Source organism: Entelurus aequoreus, linkage group LG18 (genome assembly GCF_033978785.1).
Source record: "Entelurus aequoreus isolate RoL-2023_Sb linkage group LG18, RoL_Eaeq_v1.1, whole genome shotgun sequence".
Taxonomy (NCBI): Eukaryota; Metazoa; Chordata; class Actinopteri; order Syngnathiformes; family Syngnathidae; genus Entelurus; species Entelurus aequoreus.
The window spans coordinates 43,555,299-43,575,198 of NC_084748.1; the positions used below are offsets into that span (position 1 = coordinate 43,555,299).

At 40.8% G+C, this 19,900-nt stretch overlaps 1 protein-coding gene across 2 annotated transcripts in view; it reads right to left on the bottom strand.

The window, feature by feature from the left end:
* LOC133634143 (microtubule-associated tumor suppressor 1 homolog) overlaps nt 1-19,900 on the bottom strand; it is a 162,966-nt gene that overhangs the window by 109,174 nt on the left and 33,892 nt on the right. For both annotated transcript variants that reach the window (XM_062027190.1, XM_062027189.1), the window contains exons 2-4: nt 17,491-18,847; nt 17,011-17,412; nt 10,346-10,547 (exon numbers count right to left, since the gene is read on the bottom strand). In XM_062027190.1, the coding sequence (XP_061883174.1) occupies nt 10,346-10,547; nt 17,011-17,412; nt 17,491-18,519 (1,633 nt within the window). In that variant the 5' untranslated portion in view covers nt 18,520-18,847. The remainder of the gene's footprint in view (nt 1-10,345; nt 10,548-17,010; nt 17,413-17,490; nt 18,848-19,900) is intronic.

Below are 19,900 nucleotides of genomic sequence, written 5' to 3' on the forward strand. Positions count from 1 at the left end.
AGTACAGCAGAAAGTTACGTATGCGGAAGCCTTTAAAAGTGGTCAACTGTAAAACGGGGGGTGGAAGAGAGTCAAAGGAATAACGGGGGAATGAGGAAGTGAGTCTTAGGAATGTGGGGACTGACAAGAAAGGGAGAGGAGATCATGCTGGGGGGACGTGAAAAAGTTAGTCACCTTTTAAAGCTGGAATGATTAATGCAACAATGGAAAGCAGGACTAAAACAGAAAGGATACAAATAATTGTTAAAACTGTAGCGCATCATTTGAGGCTAAGGCCCTTTCTACAAACCCCGTTTCCATATGAGTTGGGAAATTGTGTTGGATGTAAATATAAAGGGAATACAAGGATTTGCAAATCCTTTTCAATCCATATTCAGTTGAATGCACTACAAAGACAAGATATTTGATGTTCAAACTCATAAACTTTTTTTTTTTTTTGCAAATAACAATTAACTTATTATTTCATGTAGTTGGGAAAGGGCATGTTCACCACTGTGTTACATGGCCTTTCCTTTTAACAACACTCAGTAAACGTTTGGGAACTGAGGAGACACATTTTTGAAGCTTCTCAGGTGGAATCCTTTCCCATTTTTGCTTGATGTACAGTTTAAGTTGTTCAACAGTTCGGTTGAACAACTTTGTGGTATTTTAGGCTTCATAATGTGCCACACATTTTCAATGGGAGACAGGTCTGGACTACAGGCAGGCCAGTCTAGTACCGCACTCTTTTACTATGAAGCCACGTTGATGTAACACGTGGCTTGGCATTGTCTTGCTGAAATAAGCAGCGGCGTCCATGGTAACGTTGCTTGGATGGCAACATATGTTGCTCCAAAACCTGTATGTACCTTTCAGCATTAATGGCGCCTTCACAGATATGTAAGTTACCCATGTCTTGGGCACTAATACACCCCCATACCATCACAGATGCTGGCTTTTCCACTTTGCGCCTATAACCATGCGGATGGTTCTTTTCCTCTTTGGTCCGGACGTCCAAAGTTTCCAAAAACAATTTGAAATGTGGACTCGTCAGACCACAGAACACTTTTCCACTTTGTATCAGTCCATCTTAGATGAGCTCAGGCACAGCGAAGCCGACGGCATTTCTGGGTGTTGTTGATAAACGGTTTTCGCTTTGCATAGGAGAGTTTTAACTCGCACTTACAGATGTAGCGATCAACTGTAGTTACTGACAGTGGGTTTCTGAAGTGTTCTTGAGCCCATGTGGTGATATCCTTTACACACTGATGTCAGCTGACCCGGACATTGGAAAGTTCTCTTGCCGTCTGAGAAGTGTTGTATCCCAAATAGCTGCAATCGCTTTCTCTTAAGGCAGAGGTGTCCAAACATTTTCCAGCGAGGGCCACATAGAGAAAAATTTAAGGATGCGAGGGCCACTTTTATAAATTTTGTATATGAAAAATACTCAAACCAAAACAATGTAGGTGAACATATGCTAACATTTGAAAAAAAACTTCTAAGTCTTAGCTTTGGTGTTATAGATAACAAAGCAATAAAATAATTAATTATTATTTTAATAATGATTTTATTTGTATTTATGTTAACTGTGCTCGAAAGTAAGCCTGTATTTACTAATATTACTATTATACCGTCAACTGAAACACTTTTGAGAGCTTTACTACACTCAAAAACATGTCTCACAAGAAATTTGTACACTTTTTCATCATGACCTACCAAGAAGAAGGCTTGTACAACTCCACTGTATATGATGGGAAGCAACTTGAATGTGTTCTGTTTCTTTGATGTATTGTAATCAACAGAAAGATATTGTCTTGACCCGAGAACTACAAAGCGGAGAGGAAGCAGGACCAGACTCCCTTCCAGGCGACCTTTTCTTTGAACTGTTTTACGACCTTCTCTTTGAACTGTTGTAATCAAAGGCGATGGCTGTTTACGACCCCCCCTCCCTTAGAAACAGCCGTTGCCATGTAATCAGGGAAAGTCCAAGTAAAAGAGGAGGCGTACAATCTTTAGTCAGAGCGTGTTGGGAGACTGTACAAAGAGTACAGCCTAGACGTTTCTATTCAATTGAGCCAAATTTAATTCTGTCTCTGTTTAATTCCTTGCTTCTTGTCTTGTTTAATAGATGTCATCAGCGTTTGAACCTGACAGTAAGACACTCCGGTTGTCGGCCATTTGGGTTTTCAGGCCCCATTTTTGGGGGATTTGGTCCCGTTTAATTTTTCATAGTTTTTTGTTCTAATTTGGGACCTGTTTAGTTTGTCTATAGAATGTGTCGCGGCCAATAAAAACCGAGCTGCGGGCCGCAAATGGCCCCCGGGCCGCACTTTGGACACCCCTGTCTTAAAGGCCTACTGAAATGATTTTTTTTTATTTAAACGGGGATAGCAGATCCATTCTATGTGTCATACTTGATCATTTCGCGATATTGCCATATTTTTGCTGAAAGGATTTAGTATAGAACAACGGCGATAAAGTTCGCAACTTTTGGTCGCTGATTTAAAAAAGTCTTGCCTGTACCGGAAGTAGCGTGACGTCACAGGGGATAGTATTCCTCACAAGTCCCCGTTGTTTACAATGGAGCGAGAGAGATTCGGACCGAGAAAGCGACGATTACCCCATTAATTTGAGCGAGGATGAAAGATTCGTGGATAAGGAACGTTAGAGTGAAAAACTAGAGAGGCAGTGCAGGACGTATCTTTTTTCGCTCTGACCGTAACTTAGGTACAAGCTGGCTCATTGGATTCCACACACTCTCCTTTTTCTATTGTGGATCACGGATTTGTATTTTAAACCACCTCGGATACTATATCCTCTTGAAAATGAGAGTCGAGAACGCGAAATGGACATTCACAGTGACTTTTATCTCCACGACAATACATCAGCGAAGCTCTTTAGCTACGGAGCTAACGTGATAGCATCGTGCTTAAATGCAGATAGAAACAAAAGAAATAAATCCCTGACTGGAAGGATAGACAGAAGATCAACAATACTATTAAACCATGTACATGTAACTACACGGTTAATAATTCTCAGCCTGGCAAAGCTTAACAATGCTGTTGCTAACGACGCTGAAGCTAACTTAGCAACCGGACCTCACATAGCTATGATAAAAACATTAGCGCTCCACCTACGCCAGCCAGCCCTCATCTGCTCATCAACGATTCAAGAAATACACGGCGCACTTACCCGAGTAAAAAATGATCCAAGGTGGGGGACCTCAAACGATGAGTTAGTGTGGCTAAATAATTATTTGTTTAAGGAGTTTGTAGGTGTGGAATAAATTATTGGTTTTATTGTTGCAATGGAATGCTGGAAGTTAAAAAGGTATATTGATATTTTGCATGATAAGCCCATGTGTCCTGGAGACATGGCTGAGACCAAATTTAGGTTTTCGGATAAGAGGATTTGTGACTGTGAGATGTGATCGGGCTGAGGGTGTCAGCGGTGGGTGGGCAACCTTTATAAGACAAGATGTAAGGACCAAGGATATGCGTCGGTTGAAATAAGGACAGGGGGAAAGGGATACATTATTACAATCCACGTAAAAAAAAGTTGGATCTTGATAAAATGGTGCAAATTGAAGGCTTTGGGGGAGTAGAATGATAGTATGTGGGGATTTAAATGCACACGGTACTTTGTGGGGAGGTGTTAGGAATGATTTAAATGGGGTCGTAATTGAGCATCTGTTGGTAGAGAAGACAATAGGCCCTGGAAGGTCTGGTTCCTGAATCTATAGGTTCCTGTAGAAGTGTGTGGTTTGTGTTTCCATCTCATTTCACAGTTCACGATTTAATATGTTTCTATACTGATACCATGTAAATAAACAGACGATATTAGGTCACAGTTCTTTTACCAAAAAGTAATTAAAGGCCTACTGAAAGCCACTACTGCCGACCACGCAGTCTGATAGTTTATATATCAATGATGAAATCTTAACTTTGCAACACATGCCAATACAGCCGGGTTAACTTATAAAGTGCAATTTTAAATTTCCCGCTAAACTTAAAGTTAAAGTTAAAAACTTTAACTTCCGGTTGAAAAAGCCTTTGGAGGATGACGTATGCGTGTGACGTAGCCCGGGGAACAGAGGTATGCCTTCCCCATTGAATACAATACAAAAAAGCTCTGTTTTCATTTCATAATTCCACAGTATTCTGGACATCTGTGTTGGTGAATGTTTTGCAATTTGTTTAATGGACAATGGAGGCTGCAAAGAAGAAAGTTGTAGGTGGGATCGGTGTATTAGCGGCTGGCTGTAGCAACACAACAAGGACTACTTACTTGGATAGCAGACGCCTAGCCGATGCTACCCGCCCACCGCACGGATGATGGGTGGAGTCCTTCGTCGCGCCGTCGATCGCTGGAACGCAGGTGAGCACGGGTGTTGATGAGCAGAGCAGATGAGGGCTGGCTGGCGTAGGTGGAGCGCTAATGTTTTTATCATAGCTCTGTGAGGTCCGGTTGCTAAGTTAGCCTTAGCGTCGTTAGCAACAGCATTGTTAAGCTTTGCCAGGCTGAGATCTATTAACCGTGTAGTTACATGTACATGGTTTAATAGTATTGTTGATCTTCTGTCTATCCTTCCAGTCAGGGATTTATTTATTTTGTTTTTATCTGCATTTGAGACAGATGCTATCACGTTAGCTCATGCTAAAGAGCTTCGTCGATGTATTGTCGTGGAGATAAAAGGCACTGTGAATGTCCATTTCGCGTTCTCGACTCTCATTTTCAAGAGGATATAGTATCCCAGGTGGTTTAAAATACAAATCCGTGATCCACAATAGAAAAAGGAGAGAGTGTACCTAAGTTACGGTCAGAACGAAAAAAAATATGTATTTCACTGCATTCTAGTCCGTCACTCTAACGTTCCTCAACCACAAATTTTTCATCCTCGCTCAAATTAATGGGGTAATCGTCGCTTTCTCGGTCCGAATAGCTCTAGCTGCGTTGAAAACAATAGGAAAATATGAGGGAGTGAACAACTGACAATGTCACGCTACTTCCGGTAGGGGCAAGGTTTTTTTTTATCAGAGACCAAAAGTTGCGAACTTTACCTACGTTGTTCTATACTGAATCCTTTCAGCAAAAATATGGCAATATCGCAAAATGATCAAGTATGACACATAGAATGGATCTGCTATCCCCGTTTAAATAAAAAAAATTCATTTCAGTAGGCCTTTAAAATACAAAACAATCATATAGAAATCAATATTGTAATTTTTTTTTTTACAGATTATTTACAGATAATACACCTTAGACATTAATATATATTGGCTCAATTTATAAATAGACTCTTATTTAAGTTATTTAGTCCCGAGTGCATTCGGAGTGCACACACAAACACACACGTGCACAAAAGAATCTATTGATGGGAATCTTAGTCTGGGGTCAAGAGACAGCAGTTTTGTTCCTGAAGATCAGCAAGGCCAGGACAGACAAGTCATTGTCCATCAGAATGTGAACTCTAATTCCAAGAGGTTTCATTTTACAGAATCCAATGGTACCAGTTTATGTGGACTGGCTGACTGGCGTCGACATAAGCGAAATAACCAAAATCCGAATTATTTTTAAACTTGCGGTAGTAGCCTTTCCTCTATTTGTGCATATTTTTATTTTTATTCTTCTATTGTCATATATTTCATACTGTTATCTCACAGAACTGCTACTGTAATGATGTTGTATGTCTTGACTACAATGAAGTGGAAACTTTTGTACATGTGCAAATCCTTCTTTTCGTGTCCAACTATAAAAAAAACACAACATTTTGTTAGTTGTCCTGGTAGAATCCAGCTAAATACTGCCATGTTTTTATTACGCTACATATTTTGCACTGTACAGTTATTTACTGTGTGCACCTTTTATTGTTTTGTCACTAGACAGTACCTAGTACTTTAAATGGTTGATTGATTGAAACTTTTATTAGTAGATTGCACAGTACAGTACATATTCCGTACAATTGACCGCTAAATGGTAACACCCGAATAAGTTTTTCAACTTGTTTAAGTCGGGGTCCACCTTAATCAATTCATGGTACCTATTCTATAACTGCAATATCTACATAGGTGTATAGAGGCCCATTTCCAGCAACTATCACTCCAGTGTTCTAATGGTACAATGTGTTTGCTCATTGGCTCAGAAGGCTAATTGATGATTAGAAAACCCTTGTGCAATCATGTTCACACATCTGAAAACAGTTTAGCTCGTTACAGAAGCTACAAAACTGACCTTCCTTTGAGCACATTGAGTTTCTGGAGCATCACATTTGTGGGGTCAATTAAACGCTCAAAATGGCCAGAAAAAGAGAACTTTCATCTGAAACTGGACAGTCTATTCTTGTTCTTAGAAATGAAGGCTATTCCACAAAATTGTTTGGGTGACCCCAAACTTTTGAACGGTATGTTGGACATCAAGTGCTCGCCCGGCCCGTCTGTCAAATTTCAAAAGCCAATGTGGCCCCTGAGCCAAAGAGTTTGCCCACCCCTGCCCTAGGATCTAAAATGTTACTGTATGTTGACAAAAAAACAACCCTATATGTCAATGTCAACTTAAGCTGCACTTTTTAGTAGTAAGAACAAATTGGACTGGGAACTGAGTTGGTCTACATAGACATGCTCCGCAGGGGTGTCCAAACTTTTTCCACTTAGGGCCGCACACGGAAAAATTAAAGCATGTGGGGGCCATTTTGATATTTTTCATTTTCAAACCATAACAAAATATATGCATTTTTTATTTATTTTACCTTTAGGGGTCCCGAGGACCATAAAGGGTCTCAGTCATCAAAATGTTAAAAATAAGTCAGGTTATTATTTTTTTTAAATTATTTAACGCTTACAGTAAATCTCTATATCAACTTCAAGTTGATATAAAGTAATACAAATTAAAAAAGTTTTATGGCTTTTCTGTCAAAAACAAGTTCGTTTTTTTTTTTATAGTAAAACTGAAATATGCAGTATTTAGTAATTAGAGCCCTAAAAGATCAATAATGCAGGACACCATTGATTTTAATTATTTCATATTTTTGAGTAATCACAGTGAAAAGATAAATAAAAAATCACTAAATATATTTGGGATCCAAAAGGTGCCCCACTCATAAAGTGATACATTTTCATTAGGTTTTTCTTTTACTTTCAACACTTAAGTTACGAGATCAACTTCAGATATATCTGTCGATTTTATGCTGGAACTATTATTTGGTTTGTTTTATGCGCTTTTGTCAAAGAAAACTTTGATGTTTTTGTACGGCTACTACACAATATATGCAATATTTACCACGTAAAACATTTTAAAGTGAAATATTTGAAGTCATTGGAGCCCTGAAAATAATTCATTATAACATGGATTTTTTTGTCATTATTTTTATTTTTTTGAGCAATGGCAAAAAAAAGAAAAATGAATAAAGACAAAAGAAAGAAAAAAACAGCCTGCATGGCAGCTTTTGTGTCAACATTGCAACTTTTTCTCGTTAGATTTCACCTCATTCCACTTTTTTTAATGTTCTTTTTTATTTTTACAATAGTATTTCCAGAATGTGTGGCGGGCCGGTAAACAATTAGCTGTGGGCTGCACTTTGGACACCCCTGCCTTACAGTTTCTTTTTTATTTGCAATTGAATTGCCTGTGAAATTCTCCTGGTCTGATTTCATTTCAATTTTTTTACTCCTGTTGTATCATTTTACAGCATTGGTCTTATTTGGTGAATTTTCCGGATTGTATATTTGCACTTTCTCTTACATTACTCCTATCACTGATAAGTAGAATTGCAAAAAGTGTTTTAAGTTCAGCACATCGGTGTGTAACTGGTTCAGGCAGAATGCTGTCATAAGAAAAGTGTGTTTTCATATGGTAACAAAATATCCTTTTTACGAAGTAGTGTATAGTTTTTACAAGAGTGTTTCATTTTGCGAAGGATCTGAGGTGTTCTGCTAATTGTGTGGATGGTTGTGCTAATTATGTGCGGTGTTTGGAAAAACCGGGCCCTTTACTCAAAATCGGGCTTAAGCAATTGAAGAAATCTGTGACCGAAGATAGTCATCTAAAAGGTGTGTTGTTGTACGGTCAGCGATCAGATTAGTGCGTCAGTGCAAAGTTGACGCAGTAGACACTAATTGCAAACTGATTGCAGTAAATTTGGGGCAAATTTGGCTTCAAATTAAACATCGGCAGAACTTTAGATAAAACCAAGGTGATTTGCATATAATGCAGCGATGTAGTATTTTATCAAAGCACAACATGTTTAAAATAGCAGTCGTGGTCAAAAGTTTGCATACACTTGTAAAGGAGAAAATGTCATGGCCGTCTTGAGTTTCCAATCATTTCTACAAGTCTTATTTTTTTGTGATAGAGTGATTGGAGCACATACTTGTTGGTCACACAAAACATTCATGAAGTTTGGTTCTTTTATGAATTTATTATGGGTCTACTGAAAATGTGAGCAAATGTGCTGGGTCAAAAGTATACATACAGCAATGTTAATATTTGCTTACATGTCCCTTGGCTAGTTTCACTGCAATAAGGCGCTTTTGGTAGCCATCCACAAGCTTCTGCTTGCATTTTTGACCACTCCTCTTGACAAAATTGGTGCAGTTCAGCTAAATGTGTTGGTTTTCTGACATGGACTTGTTTCTTCAGCATTGTCCACACGTCAGGACTTTGGGAAGGTCATTATAAAACCTTAATTCTAGCCTGATTTAGCCATTCCTTTACCACTTTTGATGTGTTTGGGCTGTTTGGCCACAATACCCAGCAATATGTTTGGAGGAGAAAAGGAGAAGCCTTTAATCCAAGGAACACCATACCTACCGTCAAGCATGGTGGTGGTAGTATTACGCTCTGGGCCTGTTTTGCTGCCAATGGAACTGGTGCTTTACAGAGAGTAAATGGGACAATGAAAAAGGAGGATTACCTCCAAATTCTTCAGGACAACCTGAAAACATCAGCCCGGAGGTTGGGTCTTGGGCACAGTTGGGTGTTCCAACAGGACAATGACCCCAAACACACGTCAAAAGTGGTAAAGGAATGGCTAAATCAGGATAGGATTAAGGTTTTAGAATGGCCTTCCCAAAGTCCTGTGTGGACAATGCTGAAGAAACAAGTCCATGTCAGAAAACCAATACATTTAGCTGAACTGCACCAATTTTGTCAAGAGGAGTGGCCAAAAATTATTTTGGTAGCCATCCACAAGCTTCTGGTTGAATTTTTGACCACTCCTCTTGACAAAATTGGTGCAGTTCAGCTAAATGTGTTGGTTTTCTGACATGGACTTGTTTCTTCAGCATTGTCCACACGTTTAAGTCAGGATTTTGGGAAGGCCATTCTAAAACCTTAATTCTAGCCTGATTTAGCCATTCCTTTACCACTTTTGATGTGTGTTTGGGGTCATTGTCCTGTTGGAACACCCAACTGCGCCCAAGACCCAACCTCCGGGCTGATGATTTTAGGTTGTCCTGAAGAATTTGGAGGTAATCCTCCTTTTTCATTGTCCCCTTTACTCTCTGTAAAACAGCAGTTCCATTGGCAGCAAAACAGGCCCATAGCATAATACGAACACACACCATGCTTGACGGTAGGAATTGGTGTTCCTGGGATTAAAGGCCTCACCTTTTCTCCACCCAACATATTGCTGGGTATTGTGGCAAAACAGCAAAATTTTTGTTTCATCTGACCACAGAACTTTCCTCCACAAGGTCTTATCTTTGTCCATGTGAAACTTGCCAAGGGACATGAAAGCAAATATTAACATTGCTGTATGTATACTTTAGTCACATTTTCAGTAGACTCATAATAAATTCATAAAAGAACCAAACTTCATGAATGTTTTTTGTGACCAACAAGTATGTGCTCCAATCACTCTATCACAAAAAAATAAGGGTTGTAGAAATTATTGGAAACTCAAGACAGCCATGACATCATGTTCTTTACAAGTGTATGTAAACTTTTGACCACGACTGTATATTCCCTTTAGTATATACATACAGCAACAAGTCCTGGTCTAAATACTGACACATACTGTATGTAATTCTGCAGCAAACACTCATCATGTAAATGACCCTCTTCATATTTAAAGTACCCAGACCAGTTTCTGTTTACTATAGTGTGTCTGTCAGTGTCAGGTTTGTAAGTGTGGCCAGCCCAGATGTGTAATTTGCACACAACATTGTGCGTCTATGTGTTGCATAATGCTATGTGGAAGGTATGTTACAACTGTGTCAGACTATTTCCTGATCCTGATGTTGAGAGAAACTTGTTCCATTACACATGGCACACATGCACGCAGATAAGACGTATTGTGTCTTGCGGTGGTTTTGATTCCAGGTTCCAAAAAGTAAATTACGGGTGCTGAAATAGCTCATATTTGACTCACCCAGGCTTTGAAAGTGTTTCGCTCGCATCGGAGATCCATCTCCAGCACTCTGTCCGACTTCTCTCGCCACGGGTCCATCTGTGTGAGTTTGCCGGGACCTGGGGCCCTCTGGACCTGGAGGTCGGGTGGCCGGAGGCGGTGCCTTAACCGCTCGCGTGCTTTGCCCCTGCTGCCTTGCGACGGGCCCCAGCTTGGAGACATTCTGCAGGAACAGTTGGGGCTTAGTGACCAGACTCCAGCCGAGGGATCCCAGCTCAGGGTTGCGCACTGAGACCATGGTGTTAGCCATTCCTCCTCCACGGTCACAAATGTGGACCGAGGGAAGTGAGGGGAGGTGGTGAAGGAGAAGAGGGGAGGAGTAAAGGACTGTGTGTGTGTGCGTGTGTGTGTGTGTGTGTGTGTGTGTGTGTGTGTGTGTGTGTGCAGAAGGGAAGAAAATAGTGCTACAAACAAAGAGGTTACAAATATTCCAATTGTCTTCAACTTCCAGGTTTTGTCCATACCTCCATTAAACAGTCATACCCCCAAAGTACTCGTGTTCTTCCGCTATGACTTAATAAACACCAGCACACATGGTGTGCGTTTGTGACTAAAGGGCTCCCGTCTTTGTGTCTTACTTGCTCTATTCCAGTGTTTTTCAACCACCAGTCTGGTGTGCCGTGGGAGATTATCTAGTTGCACCTATTTGGGTTAAAGATATTTTTTGCAAACCAGTAATTATAGTCTGCAAATGATGTGTTGTTGTGGAGTGTCGGTGCTGCCTAGAGCTCGGCGGAGTAACCGTGTAATACTCTTCCATATCAGTAGGTGGCAGCCGGTAGCTAGTTGCTTTGTAGATGTCGGAAACAGCGGGAGGCAGGGTGCAGGTAAAAAGGTATCTAATGCTTAAACCAAAAATAAACAAAAGGTGAGTGCCCCTAAGAAAAGGCATTGAAGCTTTAGGGAAGGCTATGCAGAACGAAACTAAAACTGAACTGGCTAGAAAGTCAACAAAAACAGAATGCTGGACGACAGCAAAGACTTACTGCGGAGCAAAGACGGCGTCCACAATGTACATCCGAACATGACAAGTCAATCCACAATGTCCCCGCAAAGAAGGATAAAAATAGAGATGTCCGATAATATCGGGCTGCCGATGTTATCGGCCGATAAATGCTTTAAAATGTAATATCGGTATCGGTTTCAAAAACTAAAATGTATGACTTTTTAAAACGCCGCAGTGTACACGGACGTAGGGAGAAGTACAGAGCGTCAATAAACCTTAAAGGCACTGCTATGTGTGCCGGCCTAGTCACATAATATCTACGGCTTTTCACACACACAAGTGAATGCAATTCATACTTGGTCAACAGCCATACAGGTCACACTGAGGGTGTACGTACAAACAACTTTAACACTGTTACAAATATGTGCCACACTGTCAACCCACACCAAACAAGAATGACAAACACTTTTCGGGAGAACATCCGCACTGTAACACAACATAAACACAACAGAACCCCTTGCAGCACTAACTCTTCCGGGACGAAACAAAATTTACACCCCCCGCTACCCCCTAACCCCCCCAACACACACACCTCAACCCACACACACCTCAACCCCGCCCCCCCAACCCAGCACACCTCAACCTCCTCATGCTCTCTCAGGGAGAGCATGTCCCAAATTCCAAGCTGCTGTTTTGAGGCATGTTAAAAAAAATTATGCACTTTGTGACTTCAATAATAAATATGGCAGTGCCATGTTGGCACTTTTTTCCATAACTTGGGTTGATTTATTTTGTAAAACCTTGTTACATTGTTTAATGCATCCAGCGGGGCATCACAACAAAATTAGGCATAATAATGTGTTAATTCCACGACTGTATATATCGGTATCGGTTGATATCGGAAACGGTAATTAAGAGTTGGACAATATCGGAATATCGGACATCGGCAAAAAAGCCATTATCGGACATCTCTAGATAAAAACAACTGAAATAGTCTTGATGGCTAAAACAAAGTAGATGCGGGAAATATCGTTCAAAGGAAGACATGAAACTGCTACAGGAAAATACCAAAAAAAGAGAAAACCCACCAAAATAGGAGCGCAAGACAAGAAGTAAAACACTACACACAGGAAAACAGCAAAAAAAGTCAAAATAAGTCAGGGGGTGATGTGACAGGTGGTGACAGTACACTTACTTTGAGACAAGAGCTATAGTGATGCATGCTTGGTTATGCTTTAAAGTCATATCCAACAATTGCAACAACTTTTTACTGTCAACTGAGTTTCGTTTTTTAATGATTTCTGCTGGTGGTGTGCCTCCGCATTTTTTCGACGCAAAAAATGTGCCTCTGCTCAAAAAAGGTTGAAAAACACTGGTCTATTCAAGTAAGACACTTAGGAAAAGAAGGAATGTGGTTTCTTTCAGATTCAGTCATATTTGTTGACAATCACTGCACCTCTCTACATATTGCCCCCCTATGTATTTTTAATGTGCCCGAGTCCTCCGAGAAAAATCCTGCTCCTCCTATCGATCGTTCATAATCCTCACCGGAAATTGGAGAGCAATTTTACAAAGCTAAAGTTTGTTTGTAGAGCATTTAGATTCCTGGAATTGTTACAGGCAGAATGTGTGCATTACTCACTGGCAAAAACACTAACTAACATAGCTTTGTTATTTGCATGCGATCTGAAATGGGTCTAAATCAAGGGGGGTCAAACGTGAAACAGGTTTTATCCGGCCCGCGGGATGAGCTTGCTACGTATAAAAATGAGCCAAAATTTTTGAATGAAAGAAACTGCTGTTCTCAATGTGTCCACTAGATGTCACAATAGCAATTCTTTGTATCATTGTAGATTGATTGATTGATTGATTGATTGATTGATTGATTGATTGATTGATTGAAACTTTTATTAGTACCGTATTTTTCGGAGTATAAGTCGCTCCGGAGTATAAATCGCTCCGGAGTATAATTTGCACCGGAGTATAAATCGCACCGGCCGAAAATGCATAACAAAGAAGGAAAAAAACATATATAAGTCGCACTGGAGCATAAGTCGCATTTTTGGGGGAAATGTATTTGATAAAACCCAACACCAAGAATAGACATTTGAAAGGCAATTTATAATAAATAAAGAATAGTGAACAACAGGCTGAATAAGTGTACGTTATATGAGGCATAAATAACCAACTGAGAACGTGCCTGGTATGTTAACGTAACATATTATGGTAAGAGTCATTCAAATAACTATAACATATAGAACATGCTATACGTTTACCAAACAATCTGCCACTCCTAATCGCTAAATCCCATGAAATCTTATACGTCTAGTCTCTTACGTGAATGAGATAAATAATATTATCTGATATTTTACGGTAATGTGTTAATAATTACACACATAAGTCACTCCTGAGTATAAGTCGCACCCAAACTATGAAAAAAACTGTGACTTATAGTCCGAAAAATACGGTAGATTGACAGTACAGTACATATTCCGCACAATTGACCACTAATTGGTAACACCCGAATAAGTTTTTCAACTTGTTTAGGTCTGGGTACACGTTAATCAATTCACGGTAACCACAAGTCATGCATTGGCCGGGAATCAAACCCAGGTCAACTGCTTGGAAGGCAGCTATGCTACATAGGTAAAATAAATAATAATACACCCCATGTTAGTGCACCAGTCGAGGAAAATGAGCAAATTACATAAATAACATCCTGAAATTTGATTTTGATATAATTTTTTTTATCTTGATAGATTGAAAATTAACAAAAATGTGTTGACTGCTGAACATTATCACATAATTTATTCAGAAAGTATAAATAACGACAAATAAAGATAGAATACTAATAACCGCAACATGTAAGTGTAAAAAAACAACAACAACAACATTATGATTTGTACATTTTCAGATTGTGCTTGTTCTATTTTTAAACAAAGAAAACAATCTAAAGTTGTCTTTATTTTTAAGTTATCGTGCCGTGATTTTACCAGTCCGGCCCACTAGGGAGTAGATTTTTCTCCATCTAAAATGAGTTTGACACCCCTGGTCTAAATGAATATGTTTGTTGTTCAAAAATGCACATTATTATGTTTCTAAAGACTAGAAAGGGCCTTAAAATGATTTATTCTAACAATAATACTATCTTTGCACAGGAAACCTCTCACTTTAAATGCAGAGGTTCCAGCACATGTAGTTGTATCATGTTCTGTATGTACAGTAAAAAGAGTGATTTCAACAATAACAGCTGACGTGTTTTAAACACACCCTCTGCGGGGGACGAGCCGGGGCAGGTTTTATACCAGATCTTTAAAAGCAGCACATACATGTACAGGTATATGTGGACCACGCCCTCATCCACATGCCTTATATGCGGTCCCTGCCTATCACATGTATGGAGCAAAATTTAGCAGATGTCTACTACAAAAAATATATTACTAATTTCTATTTAGCTAATTTTACAACGTACACCAGAGTCACATTTAATTTAAATTTAAAAATGATGACATACTGAGACTACGTATTTCAGTGTCCTGGGCATGACGTTATAGTGCATCCGGCAGTGGAGGCTCCTCTATGGGGTCTTGGGGCACTAGGAGGTTAACCCCTTTACTACTGTTACCCCAGGTGGCCCTTGGCAAAGGCCTAGTACCTGACTGCCCCCTAGCCAGGGAGGGATACGGTGAAGACCTCAACGGCGGAGCAGGCGGAAGACGGTAGATTCAAGAACTACCACAACGGCTGCGAAGGCGGAAGAAGGCTGCAGCAGAAAAGGGTCCCCAGTCGTCTTGGACTCCATGCCATTGGACCCTGACCCGATTCTGTCAAGGATCGTGCGGTGACTGTCTGTGCACCAGTCTCCCCACGTAAAACTAAGCACGCACAGGCATCCTCCATAAAGGGATACACCCCTGCCAGGAGGATCGTCATACTCGTTCGAGTGACCGCCGATGATGTACAAACCCTGTTTCCATATGAGTTGGGAAATTGAATACAATGATTTGCAAATCCTTTTCAACCCATATTCAATTGAATGCACTACAAAGACAACATATTTGATGTTCAAACTCATAAACTTTATTTTTTTTGCAAATAATAATTAACTTAGAATTTCATGGCTGCAACATGTGCCAAAGTAGTTGGGGAAGGGCATGTTCACCACTGTGTTACATGGCCTTTCCTTTTAACAACACCCAGTAAACGTTTGGGAACTGAGGAGACACATTTTTTAAGCTTCTCAGGTGGAATTCTTTCCCATTCTTGCTTGATGTACAGCTTAAGTTGTTCAACAGTCCGGGGGTCTCCGTTGTGGTATTTCAGGCTTCATAATGCGCCACACATTTTCAATGGGAGACAGGTCTGGACTACAGGCAGGCCAGTCTAGTACCCGCACTCTTTTACTATGAAGCCACGTTGATGTAACACGTGGCTTGGCATTGTCTTGCTGAAATAAGCAGGGGCGTCCATGGTAACGTTGCTTGGATGGCAACATATGTTGCTCCAAAACCTGTATGTACCTTTCAGCATTAATGATGCCTTCACAGATGTAAGTTACCCATGTCTTGGGCACTAATACACCCCCATACCATCACAGATGCTGGCTTTTACACTTTGCGCCTAGAACAATCCGGATGGTTCTTTCCGTCTTTGGTCCGGAGGACACGATGTCCACAGTTTCCAAAAACAATTTGAAATGTGGACTCGTCAGACCACAGAACACTTTTCCACTTTGTATCAGTCCATCTTAGATGAGCTCAGGCCCAGCGAAGCCGACGGCGTTTCTGGGTGTTGTTGATAAACGGTTTTCGCCTTGCATAGGAGAGTTTTAACTTGCACTTACAGATGTAGCGACCAACTGTAGTTACTGACAGTGGGTTTCTGAAGTGTTCCTGAGCCCATGTGGTGATATCCTTTACACACTGATGTCGCTTGTTGATGCAGTACAGCCTGAGGGATCGAAGGTTACGGGCTTAGCTGCTTACGTGCAGTGATTTCTCCAGATTCTCTGAACCCTTTGATGATATTACGGACCGTAGATGGTGAAATCTCTAAATTCCTTGCAATAGCTGGTTGAGAAAGGTTTTTCTTAATCTGTTCAACAATTTGCTCAGGCATTTGTTGACAAAGTGGTGACCCTCGCCCCATCCTTGTTTGTGAATGACTGAGCATTTCATGGAATCTACTTTTATACCCAATCATGGCACCCACCTGTTCCCAATTTGCCTGTTCACCTGTGGGATGTTCCAAATAAGTGTTTGATGAGCATTCCTCATGAAAATGTTTATCAGTTTGAACATCAAATATGTTGTCTTTGTAGCATATTCAACTGAATATGGGTTGGAAATGATTTGCAAATCATTGTATTCCGTTTATATTTACATCTAACACAATTTCCCAACTCATATGGAAACAGGGTTTGTATTTCAGAATGTATGAACGCAAGCCCATCGTGGAAACAAGGACAGTGCATGGACAATGAAACCCATAATGACTATTTAATAATAACACAAAGTCCATATGCTACTACTATGAACGTTCCGGCTGATGGCCACAATAAACTATTTCGTAGAGACTTTATTCTGCACAGCCTCTTCCTGGATCCTATTTAGATTCCAAAGGATCATTTCAGCACAGGTCTAATGCAGAGCACCTAAGATGAAGACTGGTAAGTACTTACCAAAGTATGGTTCCTTGGTTTATCCACGTTGCTTGCAGCCGGTGGAGTTTGAACCACACATTTTTCACCAGGTAACTCCTTTGGATGTGTCGACTCTACATTTACTTCATGTTCATCAGACACCTCCTGTCTGGCACGGTGTTTTTTCTCAGTGACCTCTGAGTCCAAAACACTGGGGCAGTCTGAAGGAATTCTACGGATGGTCCCACTCTGCCTTTTTGACTTGGTGGAATCCCTGGGCGCTGTCTTGTGGCTGCTTTTGACGTTAGTGCGCGGCCCTTGGACGGGTTTCAACCCTGCAGCCACTCTGACAGTACCAGCGGATCTTTGATCTCCATTACAAACCTCCCCTTCATCCTTCCTGGAAACCGTTTTTCTTCCGAATGTTGAAACAGATTTACTCTGCAACGAAATAGACAAGTTCAGCACAAGAAATGGCAAAATAAACAAACTTTACATGAATGATAAAAAGTACACTACCTGTCCAATTATTTTCGATGGGGAATGGGTGGGCTGTGAGCCAATTTTAGCCTTGATGTTTTTAAAGTCCAGTTTAGGAAGCCTCTTTTCCTCAGGAGTTGAAATTCCCAAAGTCTTGAGGTTTGGACTGCTTTGGTGGCAACAGAGTTTTGGGGCCATCACAAGACTTTCAGCTAACGGGGCAAAGTCCTTGGCGTCTTGGACAGGACTCATTGCAGAGGGAATAAGACATGATTTGCAGTTGGTGCCACTGTCCTCAGATTGTATGTGAAGTGTATCCTGTTTGTCTGGTAACAACATCCCAGATACCGGGGTATGATCTACGCTCATAGCTTCAGTGGATGGCGTCTGTGCCAAGTTCCCTCTGCTAAAGAGGCTTGGATTGGACGTGTTTGTGAGAGTTGGTATGGTTCTCTCTACACCAGTTTCAGAGTTCAATGACAAAAACAAGGCTTCGTCTTCACCGTCGTCGTCGTCATAATCTGCAAGAATTTCTGTTGCCTCCGAGTCTGGAGTCGATGAGCCAAGTCTGTCGTTATGATTACAACCGACTATACTGGATGTCAAAGCCAGGGACAGTGCAAAGCTGCCGTAGTCCTTCCAGGTTTCTTGGTGTTCATGAGCGCTGGCATCAAGGTAAACAGATATAGAGTTGTCGTTAGAGTCTGACAGATCAGTTGCCGTTTGCATCTTTTCAAATGAACTATCGTTTTCGGCAAATTGGCTTCTGTTCAAAGAATGTTGGATTACACTCTCGACAATTCCTTCCGTTTTGCTCATTAGAGTCGTTGCCAGGGTGACTTGGAGCGAGTCGTTGTTGTGTGGGCTGACAGCACAGCCACTGTTGATGCTGCTGCGACTGTGCACCGACTCGGGAGACTCTCCCAGACAGGAGGAAGACGACGAAGAAGAGGAAAAAACCGGAAAAGCATTTCCATTGTAGTCTCCTGTGCTTTGAAGAGGGAGTCTCATACTCGTCTTTCTCTTCTTCACATCGGTGACTCTCTCACCTGGCTTGGAAACACTCATCTTAGCGTCAATAGGATCAATGGCGTCACCTATGTCAGCAGGCCATAATAAGCGTCCTTGAGATTTTCAGTGTCTTTATAAGTTTACCGTTGCTCCTGAACCTCTTTATAGGCTCTGAAAGGGTATTTGATCAAAAGCCCAATCCATGATTCGATAGTCCGCCGCTAACCCTTCATCTTTGGGGTGAAAACAGCCATGCACCGAGTTGTAGTCCCTTCAGTTCGATTCACAGGGTTGCAGCATATCCAACATGGAGGAGTGTCATTGTTTTCTGTCAGGATAGAACTGTGCAAAACTGAACAATACTTTACTAAAGTTCTCATACAATCTGAAAAAAAGAGCAGAAGAAAGGAAATACGTGTTAACATGGGAACAATTACAATACAACTAGAGATGTCCGATAATGGCTTTTTTACCGATATCCGATATTCCGATATTGTCCAACTCTTAATTACCGACACCGATATCAACCGATATATACAGTCGTGGAATTAACACATTATTATGCCTAATTTTGTTGTGATGCCCCGCTGGATGCATTAAACAATGAAACAAGGTTGTCCAAAACAAATCAACTCAAGTTATGGAAAAAAATCCCAACATGGTACTGCCATATTTATTATTGAAGTCACAAAGTGCATCATTTTTTTTAACATGCCTCAAAACAGCAGCTTGGAATTTGGGACATGCTCTCACTGAGAGAGACTATGAGGAGGTTGAGGTGGGGGTTTGGAGTTTCTGGGGGGTAGGGGGTAGCGGGGGGTGTATATTGTAGCATCCGGGAAGAGTTAGTGTTGCAAGGGGTTCTGGGTATTTGTTCTGTTGTGTTTATGTTGTGTTACGGTGCGGATGTTCTCCCGAAATGTGTTGGTCATTCTTGTTTGGTGTGGGTTCACAGTGTGGCGCATATTTGTAACAGTGTTAAAGTTGTTTATACGGCCACCCTCAGTGTGACCTGTATGGCTGTTGACCAAGTATGCCTTGCATTCACTTGTGTGTGTGAGAAGCCGTAGATATTATGTGATTGGGCCGGCACGCAAAGGAAGTGCCTTTAAGGTATATTGGCGCTCTGTACTTCTCCCTACGTTTTTAAAAGTCATATATTTTACTTTTTGAAACCGATACCGATAAATTCCGATATTACATTTTAAAGCATTTATCGGCCGATAATATCGGCAGTCCGATATTATCGGACATCCCTAAATACAACACAAAATGATCAAAACAGAGGGTGTCCCAACATTACACTTAATGCACACACACACACACACACACACGCACACACACATACACACACACACACACGCAAGCAGATACACACACACCCACTCCCACACAAACACACAAAGGCATTTATTTTAAGATTCATTTATCAAGAGAG